The following is a 15,431-nucleotide window of genomic DNA, read 5'->3' as shown; positions in this document are numbered from 1 at the left end:
CCACGCCCAGCTAATTTTTGTATTTTTAGTAGAGACAAGGTTTCACCACGTTGCGCAGGCTGGTCTCGAACTCCTGACCTCAGGTGATCCATCAGCCTCAGCCTCCCAAAGTGCTGGGATTACAGGTGTGAGCCACCGCACCCGGCTGCATGAGGTTATTTATGGTCTTGATTTATCCCAACTACTCTGGATACCCATCGATTTCACTCCAGAAGTGTGTTTGATCACAGAGTGCTTCCCCAAACCCACTGGGGGTAAATCAGAAGATAGCATCTAGGTAGCTCATCGCCTTTCTAAAAGCAAAGATTCCAGAACATATCGGGCCCCAGTGGTATCAGATAAGGGACTGTAAACTGATCATCAAAACCCCCACTTTACAAAATGAGAACACGGAGACACAGAGAAGGTAAGTAACTTGCCCAAGGTCACACAGTCAGTAAGTGGCAGAGCCAGGGTTTGAACCAAGACTCCAGCATCGAACCCCTAACCACCGAACTATCCTTCCTCTCCTACCCTAGAGACTTCAGACTCGCTCCCAGCCCCTCCTTCACTATGGCCACCCCTTTGCACCCATTTAAGTGCCAATGACTACGTTTTCAAAATTAAGGTCCAGAGCTCCAGGTGAAAAGCCTGGGCCTGGCAGCAGAAAGCAGGGACCATGTTTTTTGACCATGTTTTTTCAAGGGAAGCTCTGGAGTTGGAATGCAGGTGAGGGCTAAGGGAATATTCTAAAAACTCTGGCAGCTGGGATCTGCCTGTACCGTTTCCTGCAGACAGGAGACTAGAGTGAGGCCAGCGAGCCGCCTAAGGTGCAACACTTAAGGAGGCGCTCACTCTCAGAGTCCCCAAAGGACTGGCACCCAAGAGTAGGCGCTACCTTATATACTTTGCAACCTAGGAGCCTGCTCTCCCATTTTCTGTCCCACGGGGGTGGCAGAATATTCCCCCCATCCTAGGGTGTCGGGGTTCGTGAAAGGGACACACAGGGATGGAGGAAGATGGATGTGGGCTTTCTGGTCTGGGAGGCGGGAGGTCAGGGGAGACCCAGCCGCAGTAGCAAGGCGGGGCTGGGGCGCCTCCTAGTGGTGGAGTGAGGTAGGGCCACACACCTACTCCCCACCCGGAATCTAACTCTTCCGCCCAGGTGGGGTGGGGGCACCTCTCCCTCCCCCCTCTCACTACCCTCTCTCACCTGGCTTCTCCTTGGCCAGCTGTTTATCCAAGGCAAGGGTGGTCTTCTCCTCCTGAATGAACATTCGGTCGATCATTACCATCTCCGCTGAGGGGCTCACCCTCTGGGGTAGGGGGAAGAGAAGACGTGCGAGTGAACCAGCAAGAAGGCAGAAGGGGCGAGAGCGATGGGGACGATGCGCACAGGGTCCAAACTGTCCTTGTGATCGGAGCTCACGCCTCCCTCCCAACCTCCCTCCCGGGGCTAAAAGGGGTGGAAGGCTCCACCTTGCCCAGAGCGGGCGAGGGAAAGGGGCAGCGTCCCAGCGGGGAAGAGCCCAGAAGCGAGGAAGGCAACTCTGACCCTACCCGGGACTCCTCTAGGAGCAGGAGTCGATATTTATTGAGCATGGCCTGGGTGCGTTTCAGCAGCTGCGTGGAGACCGTCTCAAACTCCTCATCCACTGCAAGGAAGGGAAGAGAGGCAAGGGCGGAGATGTTGGGGGCGGCCACAGACGCGCAGGAAGGACGGCGGGGCAGGGCAGCACAGCACACCGTGCACCTACAACTCTACGCTGGCAGTGCCCCGCCCCACCGGCTGGGGTCCCCCGGGACATATAAGGCTGTGTCCTGGGGAGGCCTCACCTTTGTGGTAGTCATTGGGGGAGGGGAGGGCGCCCTGGTAGACATGGTAGGGCAGAAGGCGATGCAGGGCGTCCTCGAAGGAGGGGAAGGCCGTCTTGTAGTCGGGGTGCAGGACGGAGCCCTGGTGTTTGTGCAAATGCTCCAGGAAACTGCGGGTGGAGAGGGGAGAGACCACACACGGCGGAGGGTCGGGGTGGGGAGGGCGGTGCGCAGGTGAGGGCCAGGGGAAGTCCCTGAACCCTCAGCCCAGACCGCAACTGAACACAACAGAGGGAAGGGGAATACTTGGGCAGCGGTGTTCGCATGTGCTGAACGTGCTTGGTCCGTCTCACTGAGTCCCTGGGGCCGACCAAAGCAGTACTATCGCTATCCCCATTTTACAGAAGGGGAAGGTGAGGTGGAGAAAGTGAAGTGAAGTCACTCCTTCCCAAAGCACATAAAGGAGGAAGAGCAGAGCGGGAGGCCAGAGCCTGGAAGCTGCTATTCTGCCTCCTGCCACCTGGGGCCAGTGTGGCTCCACCCTGCCTCCTCCTAAGTGCAGCCTTCGGGAGGGAGGGAGGGAGACTGGATCCTGTCTTCTCACCGGGCCGCTTTTGTAGCCCATGTTACAGTGGATTATGTCTATTGGCCGTGTGACTGTCTCTCCCACCAGGCAGGCTCCAACTCCACACTTGGCTAAAAACCAGCAGCCTCTCTGTACTATGGGGGCAGGGACTTTGTGTCACTTACACCTGTGTTCCCAACATGGGGCTCAGGCCTGGGCACTGAGTGGGGACTTAATCTACACTCCTAGGCTAGGCAGAGGCTCACGCCTGCAATCCCAGGGTTCTGCGGGGCCGAGGCAGAAGGACTGTCTGAGCCCAGGAGTTCAAGATCAGCCTGGGCAACACAGCAAGACCCTGTCTCTACAAAAATTATTTAAAAATTAGCCGAGTGTGGTGGCACGTGCGTGTAGTCCCAGCTACTCAGGAGACTAAGATGGGAGGATCGCTTGAGCCCAGGAGTTTCAGACCAACCTCGGCCGGGCATGGTGGCTCACACCTGTACTCCCAGCACTTTGGGAGGCCGAGATGGGCAGATCACCTGAGGTCAGAAGTTCAAGGCCAGCCTGGCCAACATAATGAAAACCCATCTCTACTAAAAATACAAAAAACAGGCACCTGTAATCCCAGCTACTCAGGAGACTGAGGCAGGAGAATCACTTGAACCCAGGAGGCAGAGGCTGCAGTGAGCCGAGATTGCACCACCGCACTCCAGCCTGGGTGATAAAATGAGTCTTGGTCTCCAAAAACAAAACAAAACAAAACAAAAACAAAACCAACCAGACTGGGCAACATAGTAAGACCTTGTCTCCACAATATATATAAATATATATATATTTTTTTTGGTGGGAGGATGGAGTCTCGCTCTGTCACCCAGGCTGGAGTGCAATGGCGCAATCTCGGCTCACTGCAACTTCCACCCCACAGCCTTACATGTTTTTAAAAAACATTCATGGTGGGCTGGGCGTGGTGGCTCACACCTGTAATCCCAGCACCTTGGGAGACCGAGGCAGGCGGATCACTTGAGGCCAGGAGTTCAAGACCAGCCTGGCCAACATGCTGAAACCCTGTCTCTACTAAAAATACAAAAATTAGCTGGGCATGGTGGCGGGTGCCTGTGGTCATAGCTACTTGGGAGGCTGGGGTAGGAGAATCACATGAACCCGGGAAGCGGAGGTTGCAGTGAGCCAACATTGCTATTGCACTCTAGCCTAGGTGACAGAGTGAGACTCTGGCTCAAAGAAACCCCCCTAAAACAAAACAAAAAACTCTGGTGGTGGAAGGAGGGCAGGAGAGAGGGCAGACAGGCATCCAGCATTTACCCGTCCATCCACCCAGACTCCCATCCATCCATTCCCAAACACCCCCCATCACCCTCCCGACAGCCATGTCCACCCACTCACTTACCCCACCCAGTAGGGCTCATGCCCCGCCATGTGGGAGATGCAGAGGGCACAGCAACAACCAGGACGGACCAAACTGCTGCCCTCTTGAGCCCCAGCCTGGCGGAGTCACAGCTCACCCTCCCTCCACCACCCTCTGGTCACCCCCATTACCACCCCATTTTCCAGAAGGGGAAACTGAGGGTCTATGAGGGAACTACATTGCTAGCAAGAGGTAGAGCTGGGCTTGGCAACTGGGTCCCCCAACCCCGCTTCTGGAGGGTGGCCCCATGCTCCCCAGGTCTCTGGAAAGTATAGGGCAGGCGTGCAAGGGTGGGGTGTGGACTCACCAGGCTTCCTTGCTGGGCTGAAGTGTTGGGGGCTTCTTCAGGCCACTCAGCTTGCTCTCGTACTGGGAGAAGAAAGGTGAGTGAGAGGCCTTTGCCTCCAGAAGCCTTCCCTCCCCTGACCTGCTTCCCCTTCGCGCCCTGACCCGCTTCCCCTGCAGCCTGGGATAAACACGGGGCAGGGGACCGGTGTCTCACCCGGGTGGGGGCCTGGCCCCAGCTGCAGGATCCCCTACCCATCACAATAAACCCCAGTGGGAGACCTGGGCTGGGCTGGGGAGCGGACAGAGAGGGTGAAAGGCAGGCTGGAGCCCTGGGCATCCTCCACCTGGGTCCCCTCCGTCCCCTCGCCCAGGGCCGCCTCTGTGTGACCTCCCTCCTCTGCTGGATGCCTGCTTCCCACGTCACCGCCCAGCACCCGCCGCCCCTGCCTCGCACAGTCTCTCTCCCCATGCGGCTCCAGTCATTTCGCGCCCCCACCTCCCTTCCTTGCTTCCCCTCTTGTCCTCAGCGTCTGGCCTTTGTTCCGGCATCTCCATCTCTGAGCCTCTCCCGGCCTCTTGGGTCCTGGTCCTCCCATCTGCTCCTCTCCTTGTCTTCCATCTCCCCGTCTTACAGGTGGCCTCGGCCTCAGCTGTCCCTGCCCTCTCACCCTTCCATTCTCGGTCCCTGATCCGCTCTGTCTCAGGTCTGTCTTGTCTCAACCTGCCTTTCCTATCCTGAGTCTTAGCCCTGTCCTCCCCATCCTGTGTCCACGTCACTTGCTCTTGCCCCAGTGACAGTCCCTCACGCTGTTGCCAGTTGTCTTGGTGCCGTCTCTGTCCCACCATCTCCATGCTTCTCCCTCATCTCTGGCTGCCTGTCTGGGTGTCGTTCTGCCCTTCCTGTCCCTGCACGGCTATTCGTGGTCTCAGCTGCCTGATGGTCCCAGCTTCATCCTGTCCCCGTCTTCCCGTGTCTCCCTGCCCCTGCCAGCCCCAGTTCCCAGTTCCCGAAGACTCCTGGTCCTGTCCTGACCCTTGCTCTGAGGGCCCCTTACCTGCAGCCCAGAGGTCTTCCCTGGCCCAGAGGAAGTGGCCTTGGCCACATTCAGGGTCGGGAGGTTGCTGGCAAAAGCCTTGTTCTCAGCCGGAAGCAGAGGAGGGAGGCCTGGGGGTGGGCGGGGTGGGGAGACAGGGCCTGCGGTCACTGCATGAAGGCCCGTTCCTCAAACGGTAGCCCCACCCTGTACCCCACCCCTCTCCTCCTGGCCCTCCGGCCCTTCAAATCTGGGGCCAGCCCTGCCACCTCAAGCCTTCCTGGGTCCCTTGAGTTCTGGCTGATGCCCTGTGCTGAGTCCCACAGCCCTGCCCCAGCCCCGCCCCAGCCCCTCCTCCCTGCTCTCAGCCCCGCTCGCCCATCTTCAGGCCCCGTCTCCCTGGGCACGTGGGCGACCTCTCCCCTACCTGTGGTGGCCATGGGCGCCGGGGCGGGGGCGTGGCTGGGGGCGGTGGGGGTCCCGGATGGGGCCTGCCCACTGACCAGCACAGAAGCAGTGGGGCTGGTGAGGGGCCCCAGGCTGGTGGCGGTCTGCGGGGCGGCAGGGCCCCCCCCAGTCTTGTTCTGGAGAATGATTCCGGACGGCACCTGAGGAGGGGACAGGCGGATGAGGGGTGGGGAACACAGGCTAGGAGTGGGGGTGTCCAGACGCAGCAGGGCTGGGGAGGAACACAGAGCCGTAAGGCAGAGGGGCTCCCATCAGACTGAAGGGGTGGGATGGGATGGGGCTCATGGGGCGGGCGGTCCCTGCCTCCCGTTACCTGGTGAAATCTCTCGAGAAGAGCCTTCGGCTGGGGCAGCGCTGGGAAGGGGGTGGTCACCATCTGGAAGGTCCGAGGAGGCGGTGGGGGGGGTGCTGCCGGCTCGGGGACCAGGTGGAGGGTTGAAGGGGGCGTGGGGGACTTGTGGGGCCCCTGGCCAGGTGGGAACTGGAGCTGGAAGTCGGATGGCGTAGGGGCTGGCAACCTGGAGGACGTCTCGGAGGAGGAGGCCACAGCGGAGGAGGTGGAGGATGGAGGGAGGTGGGGGGCTGGGGGCAGCGGTCCCTCAGGCGGCTGGGATGGGGGGCGGAGAGGTGGCTGGGGCGGGCCTGGGGCAGTAGGGGCCGGGTTGCTGGCAGGTGGGGGAACACCCAGCTGGTTTTGGATGACAAAGATGCCAGGCAGAGTTGGGGGGGCCTGGGGTGGGGGACAAGGGTGCAGGGCTGGTTCTGAGGGAGGACGGGACACACTCTGGGGCCGGGAGGGTGGGCGGGAAGGGGGCCGGGCGGGGTGTGGGGAGGGCAGGTGGGGGCTGTCCCCCAGAGGGGCCTGGTGAGGTAGTGACGGGGACGAAGAGGGGCCTGGGCCCTTCAGTGGAGCCGCTGCCGGGATCTGGGCAGGGGAGGGAGGGAGAGGGGAGGGGCGGGGGTCAGAACCAACCGTAGCTCCCATTGCCCCAAGACACTGGGGTCCCCAGCCATCCCCGCCAGAAGCCCCCTTCCTAGCCCACCCCATCCTAAGAGGGGAGCCCGCCACGGCTGCCCTTCCCTCCCTCGTCTCTCACTCCCCATGGCGCCCCTCCACCTGCCCCCGACCTCTGTCCCCCACCCCAGCTCCTCCACATTTCTCTGGCCTCCAATTTCAAACCCCCTTCTGCCCCATTCCCCCAGCCCCTCGCAGTTCCCCGGACAAAGGCGAGCCCTGTAGGGTTGGGGTGGCAGCAGCGGAGGAAGCAGAGGCAGTGGTGGCGGCGGCAGCAGGGGCACCACACCTGCTGCCCAGCAGGAGGCAGGAGGGCCGGGCGGCGAGCACAGCAGCGGGGAAGGAGGGCGGGCAGGGCAGCGTCCCAGCCGCCAGCCCCCACCAGCCCATCTAGCCAAGTCAAGGCAAAGAGACACCAGCATGATGCTGTGTACCGTGGCTAGGGGCTGATGGCCATGGCACGGGGGCTGCCGAGGATACGGATGGCCACACAGGGACAGGCCTGGGTTCACAGCCACATGTGGACCTCTGGATGTGGGCATGGGAAGGCCCAGACTTCTAAGTGTCCTGGGCACCTGCCTCTGTGTGCCTGTGTGGCCATGGCTGCAGGCCTACCTGGGCGCCACGTGAGCTTGCAGGTGCAAGCGTGCGTGTGTGTGCACAACATACCAGATTGTGATGAAGCCTGTGTCTGCAAGCACACGTGATCTGGTGCTAGTTCTGTCACGCGCACACAGCCACCTTGCCTAAAGCATGTCTCAGACAGAGCGCCTTGCCCCTATGGACCCTCCTCCCAAAGAATCATAACCAGAGCAGCCACTGTGTAACCAGTGGGTACCAGCTGTGTACCCAACACTGGGCTGGCACCGTGACACTTGCTGTCACAGAATCTGCATCCTAGTAACAGCTCATGCTGATCTAACACGAATGGCCGGCCTCCTGCATCCATTTGTGCAATCTCTCCCTAGCCCTGAGAGCAGTGGTAACACTGGACCCATTTCACAGATAAGAAACTGAGGCCAAGGCGCCGAAACTGGTCCAGACTCTCCAGGCTGGGGAAGGCGGAACTGAGGCCTTTACACTGCTCAGTGACTTCTGAGCCGTTTCTCAAAGCTGACTGAGTTCAGGCTTAGACAGCTCAGGAGATCTGCCTGAGGACAGCCAGCGCCACCACACTCCAGAGCCGGGCCTCTCGGCATGACATCAGATTCACCACCAGCTTTGGCCTCTAAGTCCTAGAGCCCTTCCAGCATCCCTTCCAAGCTGGGCCCTGAGTAACTTCTGACAGTTAAAGAACCAAACCAAACCAACCAATCAATCAATTAATCAGTCATCAATCCAGACACCCGAAAGGTTTGCCACCTCTAAGAAGAGATAAGAGGCACAGTCCTTGGCGCTGTGTACGGCTGATGGGGCTGTCCCCTGGAGGGCAGCTTGGTCTGGGGACTTTGAAAGGGTCACGACTTTGACCTGGAAATTCCCCCTCCAGGAATCTGTGATAAAGAATATTCGGCTGGGCACGGTGGCTCACGCCTGTAATCCCAGCCCTTTGGGAGGCTGAGGCAGGCAGATAACCTGAGGTCAGGAGTTCGAGACAAGCCTGGTCAATATGATGAAACCCCGTCTCTACTAAAAATACAAAAAAAAAATTAGCCGGGCATGGTGGCATGCACCTGTAATCCCAGCTGCTTGGGAGGCTGAGGCTGGAGAATCGCTTGAACCCAGGAGGCGGACGTTGCAGCGAACCAAGATCGCGCCACTGCACTCGAGCCTGGGCAACAAGAGTGAAACTCTGTCTCAAAAACAAACATCAAAAAAGAATATTCAAGTACTTGCTCATGGGGATACCCACTGTGGGAGTATTTACAATAGAGGAGAAGGAGAAATGACTCAAATGGCCAATTCTCCGACATCGCTGAGTCGGAGAAAAAAGAACTTGCCCACTCAACAGGTTCCAAGGGCTCAGGGAGGTGGCCCGCATGCAGCGGCACTCTGATGCTACATGAAATAGGAGAATAATACAATACTACAGGATCCCTGGGCACCTGGTGAAGTTGGATTATGGACAGTGGATTTGACAACAGTATCATGTCAATGCTGTCTGCTTTATTTCTTTGCAGTATGATGGTTAAGAAAGAGAATGTCGTTGTTCTCAAAGGTTAAAATATTATACTAAAATATTAAGGGGTAGGCTGGCCGCGGTGGCTCACGCCTGTAATCCCAGCACTTTGGGAGACCAAGGCAGGTGGATCACTTGAGCCCAGGAGTTCAAGACCAGCCTGGTCAACATAGTGAAACCCCATCTGTACTAAAAACACAAAAATTAGCAGGGCATGGTGGTGTGCACCTGTACTCCCAGCTACTCAGGAGGCTGAGGCTTGAACCCAGGAGGAAGAGGCTACATTGAGCCGAGACTGCAGCACTGCACTCCAGACTGGACAACAGAGTGAGACTCAGACTCAAAAATAAATAAATACATAAATAAATAAAATAAAATATTAAGGGGCGAAGGGGTATAATGGTTGCAACTTACTCTCAACTGATTCAGAAAAAAATGTACACAGAATGAGAATGCTAAGGTCAAGGCAAATGCAGCAAAAGGCTGACAATGGGTAGATGTTGGAGGCAGCCACCACCAATCCCCACCTCCTTGTGTTCAGTCCCTTCCCACTGCTGGTCTTTGTGGCCAATAGACTTTGGCAGAAGTGATTATATGACACTTCCAAGATTAGTTATAAAAAGCCTGCTGCTCCCATCCTGAGCATTCTCAGTCTGTTTCTATTGGGTCACTCACTTTGCAGGAAGCCAACCACTGTGTGTCATGTGCTGCCCCTTGGAGAGGCCCACTGAGGGAGCAATTGAGGCCTCCTGCTAATAGCCACACAAGTGAGCATGGGAGCAGGTTCTCCAGATCAGTGGGACCTTCAGATGACTACCGCCCAACTGACATCGTGACTACAACCTCATGGGAGATACAGAGCTAGAACCTCCTAGCTAAGCTGCTTTCAGATTCCTGATGCTTAGAAACTGTGTGAGACATGTGAATACTTGCTGTTTGAAGCTGGTAAGTTTTGAGGGTAATTTACTGCATAGCAATAGATAACTAATACATCTAGTTGAGGAGTAAAGAACTCCTATGAGCTCTCTGTACTAGTCCTGAAACTTTTTATGTGTTTGAAGTCATTTAAACATAAAAAGCTTAAAGATACCAAAAACTTAAAAAGTTTTAATTTCATTCTCATCAAAAGTGCACACACACACAACCCACAAATTAAGTCACATGCCAAATGACTTACTGGGAAAAATACTTGTAACTCCTAGCACAAAGTTCATCTCTCTCATATATAAAGAGCCTCTAGAAATTACTAAGAATTACAACTGGTGAGAAAAAGGGGCAAAGGATATGATCAGACAGTGCACAGAAAAGGAAAGACAAAAGGCTTGAGTATTTCCAGTATTATCACTTGTAATAAGAAAAATGCACAGCAAAACACACCCCAGGGCACTATTTTTCACCCTAGGGTACCATTTATCACCCATCGCATTAGGAATAAAGCCTATGTCTAGTAAAGACGCTTGCATATACTACCCTTGGGGGTCTAAACTGGCATAATTTGCTACAACTCCAGAGGAATGCAATTCAGCAGTAGCTATCCATGTTATAAATGCACACTTGCTTTGGTCCAGCAAACAGGCTTCGAGGAAGTAAACAGACCTGCACACATGGGAAGTAACAGGTGAACGAGTAGGCCAGGCATGGTGACTCACGCTTGTAATCCCAGAGCTTTGGGAGGCTGAGGCGGGCAGATCACCTGAGGTCAGGAGTTCAAGACCAATCTGGCCAACATGGTGAAACCCTGTCTCTATTAAAAATACAAAAATTAGCTGAGCATGGTGGCATGCGCCTGTAGTCCCAGCTACTAGGCAGGCTGAGGCAGGAGAATTGCTTGAACCTGGGAGGCGGAGGTTGCAGCGAGCCAATATCACGCCATTGCACTCCAGCCTGGGCAAAAAGAGTGAAACTGTCTCAAAAACAAAAGCAAAAACAAAAACAAAAACAAAAACAAAACAAGTGAACAAGCTGTTTCCCGCAGCTTCGTGTAGAATGCCAAAATCTGGATGTGGCCTAACATGCATCAATATGGCATTTCCTGGGGAAATGAACTGTACAAAGGAATACTTCAAAACTCTAACAGAAAACAAGCATACTCTCTGTTGCTGTCACAGTAAGTACATAATGAGCTCCCCTTTGGGTACAAATGGGAGAGAAATATAAACCATATTTGCACTAGGTTGTATATACACAAAGAACTGGAAAGGGATACAAAAATTAGGCCAGGTGGCCAGGCGTGGTGGCTCACGCCTATAATCCCAGTACTTTGGGAGGTCAGGCGGACAGATCACCTCAGGTCAGGAGTTCAAGACCAGCCTGGCCAACACGGCGAAACCCTGTCTCTACTAAAAATACAGAAATTAGCTGGCAGGGTGGTGGGTGCCTGTAATCCCAGATACTCCAGAGGCTAAGGCAGGGAGAACTGCTTGAACTCAGGAGGTGGGGGTTGCAGTGAGCAGAGATTTTGCCACTGCACTCCACCCTGGGCGACAGACTGAGACTCTATCTCAAAAAAAATAAAAATAAATTAGGCCAGGCTCAGTGGCTCATGTCTCTAAACCCAGCACTCTGGGAGGCTAAGGCAGGAGGACTGCTTGAGCCCAGGAGTTCAAGACCAGCCTGGACAACAGAGCAAGACCTTGTCTCTAAAAAAAAAGAAAAAAAGAAAAAAATTTTGATGATTGTACCATGTGAATAAAATGCCTTATTTAAAAAATGTTTTAAATAAAATTGGGGTCGGGGGAGTTAAACAGAAACTCCATACCAAAATGTTACAATATTTATCTTAGAAAAAACAAAGCTAGGCCTGGCATAGTGGCTCACGTCTGTAATCCCAGCACTTTGGGAGGCCAAGCCGGGTGGATCACTTGAGGTGAGGAGTTCAAGACCAGCCTGGCCAACATGGTAAAACCTCATCTCTCTAAAAATAGAAAAATTAGCCAGGCGTGATGGAATGTGCCTGTAATCCAAGTTACTTGGGAGGCTGAGGCAGGAGAATTGCTTCAATCCCAGAGACAGAGGTTGCAGTGAGCCAAGATCATGCCACTGCACTACAGCCTGGGCGACAGAGAGAGAAGCTGTCTCAAAAACAAAAAATAAAACAAAACAAAGAAAAAAAATTTTTCTTTCTTTTTTTTTTGAGAGCAATCTCAGCTCGCTACAACCTCTGCTTCCCAGGTTCAAGGAGAATTTCCTGCCTCAGCCTTCCGAGTAGCTGGGATTATAGGCGCACACCATCACACCCAGCTAATTTTTGTATTTTTAGTAGAGATGGGGTTTCACCATGTTGGTTAGGATGGTCTCAATCTCTTGACCTCGTGATCCACCCAACTTGGCCTCCCAAAGTGCTGGGATTACAGGTGTGAGCCACTGTGCCTGGCCAGAAATTTTTTTTTTTTTTACTAACTGCTTCCACACAGTGGTATTATGTGTGACTTATTTTTCTTCTTTGTTCTTTTCTGTATTTTCTACATTCCCTAAACAAGCACCAAATTATTATTACTATTATTATTTGGTCTTCAACTGCTGGCCTCAAGTGATCCCCCCATCTTAGCCTCCCAAAGCAAAAAAATTACCATATGAGTGGATTGTTCACCAAGAGATTCCCTCCTTCTCTTCCTTCCCTTTCTTTCTTTCTTCACAAATGAAGTCTCGCTATGTTGCCCAGGCTGGCCTCAAACTCCTGGGCTCAAGTGATCCTCCTGCCTCAGCCTCCCTCCTGAGTAGCCGGGGCTACAGGCATGAGCCACCGCACCCAGCTTCCAAGAGATTTCAAGAACCCCATGTGGAGGCGGCAAGATGCTCAACTTCACACACAATTAGAGAAAAGCACAGGGGGTGTGTCACTTTCCAGCCTGGCAAAGAGCAGGCCAGCTGCTAATCTCGTGTGTCGGTAAAGCTGCAGGACCAAGCGAAGCCATGACTGGCATGAACTTTTTCAAAAAGGTTTAGCACTTTCCACAAAATGGCTGGAAAGCTTATCCTTTGCGTCTAGTAATTCTATTTTTAGAAATTTACCCTACAAGTACTTTCATACCTGTGTGCAAAGGATGGATGCAAGAATTTTTTTTTTTTTTTTTTTTTTTTTGAGGCAGAGTCTCACTCTGCCACCCAGGCTAGAGTGCAGTGGCATGATCTCAGCTCACCACAACTCCCTCTAGGCTCACTACAACCTCCGCCTCCCAGGTTCAAGCGATTCTCCTGCCTCAGCATCTCAGGTAGCTGGGATTACAGGTGCCCACCATCATGCCTCACTCATTTTTGTATTTTTAGTAGAGATGGGGTTTCACCACGTTGGCCAGGCTGGTCTCGCACTCCTGACCTCAGGTGATTGCCCGACTCGGCCTCCCAAAGTGCTGGGATTACAGGTGTGAGCCACCACGCTCAGCCAAGAATATCTTACAGGAGTTTCGTTTGTTAACAATGACAAATAAACCACCTGAAGTATTCCTGAAGAAGGGGCTGAATAAAGAAATCATGGTATGTCCATATCACAAAACACAATAAAGACATCAAAAGAAAGAGGCAAACTATAGCCCACAAGCTAAGAATAGTTTTTACATTTTTTTTTTTTTTTGAGACGGAGTCTTGGTCTGTCGGCCAGGCTGGAGTGCAGTGGCCGGATCTCAGCTCACTGCAAGCTCCGCCTCCCGGGTTTATGCCATTCTCCTGCCTCAGCCTCCTGAGTAGCTAGGACCACAGGCGCCCGCCACCTCGCCCGGCTAGTTCTTTGTATTTTTTAGTACAGACGGGGTTTCACCGTGTTAGCCAGGATGGTCTCCATCTCCTGACCTCGTGATCCGCCCATCTCGGCTTCCCAAAGTGCTGGGATTACAGGCTTGAGCCACTGCGCCCGGCCCGTTTTTACATTTTTAAATAGTTGAAGAAAAAAAAATCATAAGAATACTATTTTGTGACTTGCAAAAATTACATGAAACTCCAATTTCAGTGCCCTTAAACAAAGTTTTATTGGAACACTCCTGTGCTCATTCATTTGCATATGGTCTGTGGCTGCTTTTGTGCTCTAATAACAGAGACCATATGGCCCTCAAAAGCCTGAAACGTTTACTATTGCCTCTTTCTAGAAAGTTGCCCGGAAAAATAAACAAATAAATGAATAAAAATCAAATTAAGCAAAAAGAAAGTTTGCCTGGCTTCTTTCCCTTCACAGCTCTTTCAACATGCCCAACTCTGTTCTAAAACATTTTAATGTTAATATACATCTATTAATTTACAGATATTACTTTATTTAACCCTTACAGCTGTACGAAGTAGCCGCTGTTCCTATCATTCTCATTCTGCAGGCAAAGACACCATGGTACAACAGAGAGGCAAGCAGCTTGCTGAAGGTCACAGGGCCTGTAAGTGGCCAAGTCCTATTTCCTAACTCCCACATCACAGCAATCCTCCCAGATGGTGGTTTGCAAAAAAAAAAAACCCCAAATAAAAACACACCCCTACACGTAGTAACCACTGATAATGGCTGAAGTCATCTTAGGGGGTTGTGACCAGCACTTAAAAAGAACAGTGGAGGCTGGGTGTGGTAGCTCACGCCTGTAATCTCAGCACTTTGGGAGGCCAAGGTGGGCAGATCACCTGAGGTCAGGAGTTTGAGACCATCCTAGGCAACATGGTGAAACCTCATCTCAACTAAAAATACAAAAATCAGCTTGGCATGGTAGTGCACTCCTGTAATTCCAGCTACTCGGGAAGCTGAGGCAGGAGAATCGCTTGAACCTGGGAGGTGGAGGTTGCAGTGAACCAAGATAGTGCCGCTGCACTCCAGCCTGGGCGACAGAGGGAGACTCCATGCCTCCCCGCTAACCCCAGAAAAAACAGTGGAAACAGAATAGAAAATATTGATGTGTATCACACATTGTAACTTCCGTTTCAGTGATATGTGTATATATACAAATACATGTATGTAGGCGTGTCCTGAGTGGTGACATAAAATGAAATTCTTGTGCCGGGCACGGTGGCTCACACCTGTAATCCCAGAACTTTGGGAGGCCGTGGTGGGCAGATCGCCTGAGGTCAGGAGTTCGAGACCAGCCTGGCCAACATGGAGAAACCCTATCTCTACCAAAAATACAAATATTAGCTGGATGTGGTGGCACGTGCCTGCAGTCCCAGCTACTCGGGAGGCTGAGGCAGGAGAATCGCTTGAACCCGGGAGGTGAAGGTTGTAGTGAGCTGAGATCGCGCCACTGCACCCCAGCCTGGGTGACAGAGCAAAAAAATAAAATAAAAAAGTAATTCTTATCCTGGGTGGTGGGTCAAGGAAAAAAAAAAAAAAAAAAGATTTGAAAGCCAGTGCTCCAAGATATGTTGCTAAATAAGCAAAGCCAGATGCAGAACACAGTCTTTGCTTTTCTGTTTGTGTTAACACAAAGGGAAAATGCACGCACGTGCATACACACATACACAGACACACACACACGGAGGCTGCCAAATCCATCTGGGTCCAGAGAGCAGAGTTCCGAGTGCAGGGGTTGGAGTTCATAACAGTAAGAATCATCCAGATTGGGAACTGCTATTCCGTGCATATACACAGGATAGTGGTTCTCAATCTGGATGATTCTGTCCCCGCCAGGGGACACTTGGCCAATCACCCAGTCACACACCCACCCATGCCATCCATCCGTCCGTCCATTCAGCCATCCATCTGTCCATCCACTTGCCCACTCAACAAACATTCATTGACCACCTTCTGTCATGCTGGCACTGTTGTA

General features: G+C 53.1%; 1 protein-coding gene across 1 annotated transcript in view; it reads right to left on the bottom strand.

The window, feature by feature from the left end:
• Window positions 1-15,431, bottom strand: part of BICRA (BRD4 interacting chromatin remodeling complex associated protein) — a 100,853-nt gene that overhangs the window by 2,606 nt on the left and 82,816 nt on the right. Inside the window, exons 8-14 of the mRNA XM_030942775.1 lie at window positions 5,886-6,497; window positions 5,532-5,712; window positions 5,126-5,235; window positions 4,090-4,151; window positions 1,816-1,964; window positions 1,540-1,634; window positions 1,193-1,295 (exon numbers count right to left, since the gene is read on the bottom strand). Coding sequence (XP_030798635.1) covers window positions 1,193-1,295; window positions 1,540-1,634; window positions 1,816-1,964; window positions 4,090-4,151; window positions 5,126-5,235; window positions 5,532-5,712; window positions 5,886-6,497 — 1,312 coding nt within the window. The remainder of the gene's footprint in view (window positions 1-1,192; window positions 1,296-1,539; window positions 1,635-1,815; window positions 1,965-4,089; window positions 4,152-5,125; window positions 5,236-5,531; window positions 5,713-5,885; window positions 6,498-15,431) is intronic.

The sequence above is a fragment of the Rhinopithecus roxellana genome, chromosome 12 (genome assembly GCF_007565055.1).
Source record: "Rhinopithecus roxellana isolate Shanxi Qingling chromosome 12, ASM756505v1, whole genome shotgun sequence".
In the NCBI taxonomy this organism is placed as follows: Eukaryota; Metazoa; Chordata; class Mammalia; order Primates; family Cercopithecidae; genus Rhinopithecus; species Rhinopithecus roxellana.
Note: the sequence above shows the minus strand (reverse complement) of the source record. Positions and strands in the feature narration are given on the sequence as shown.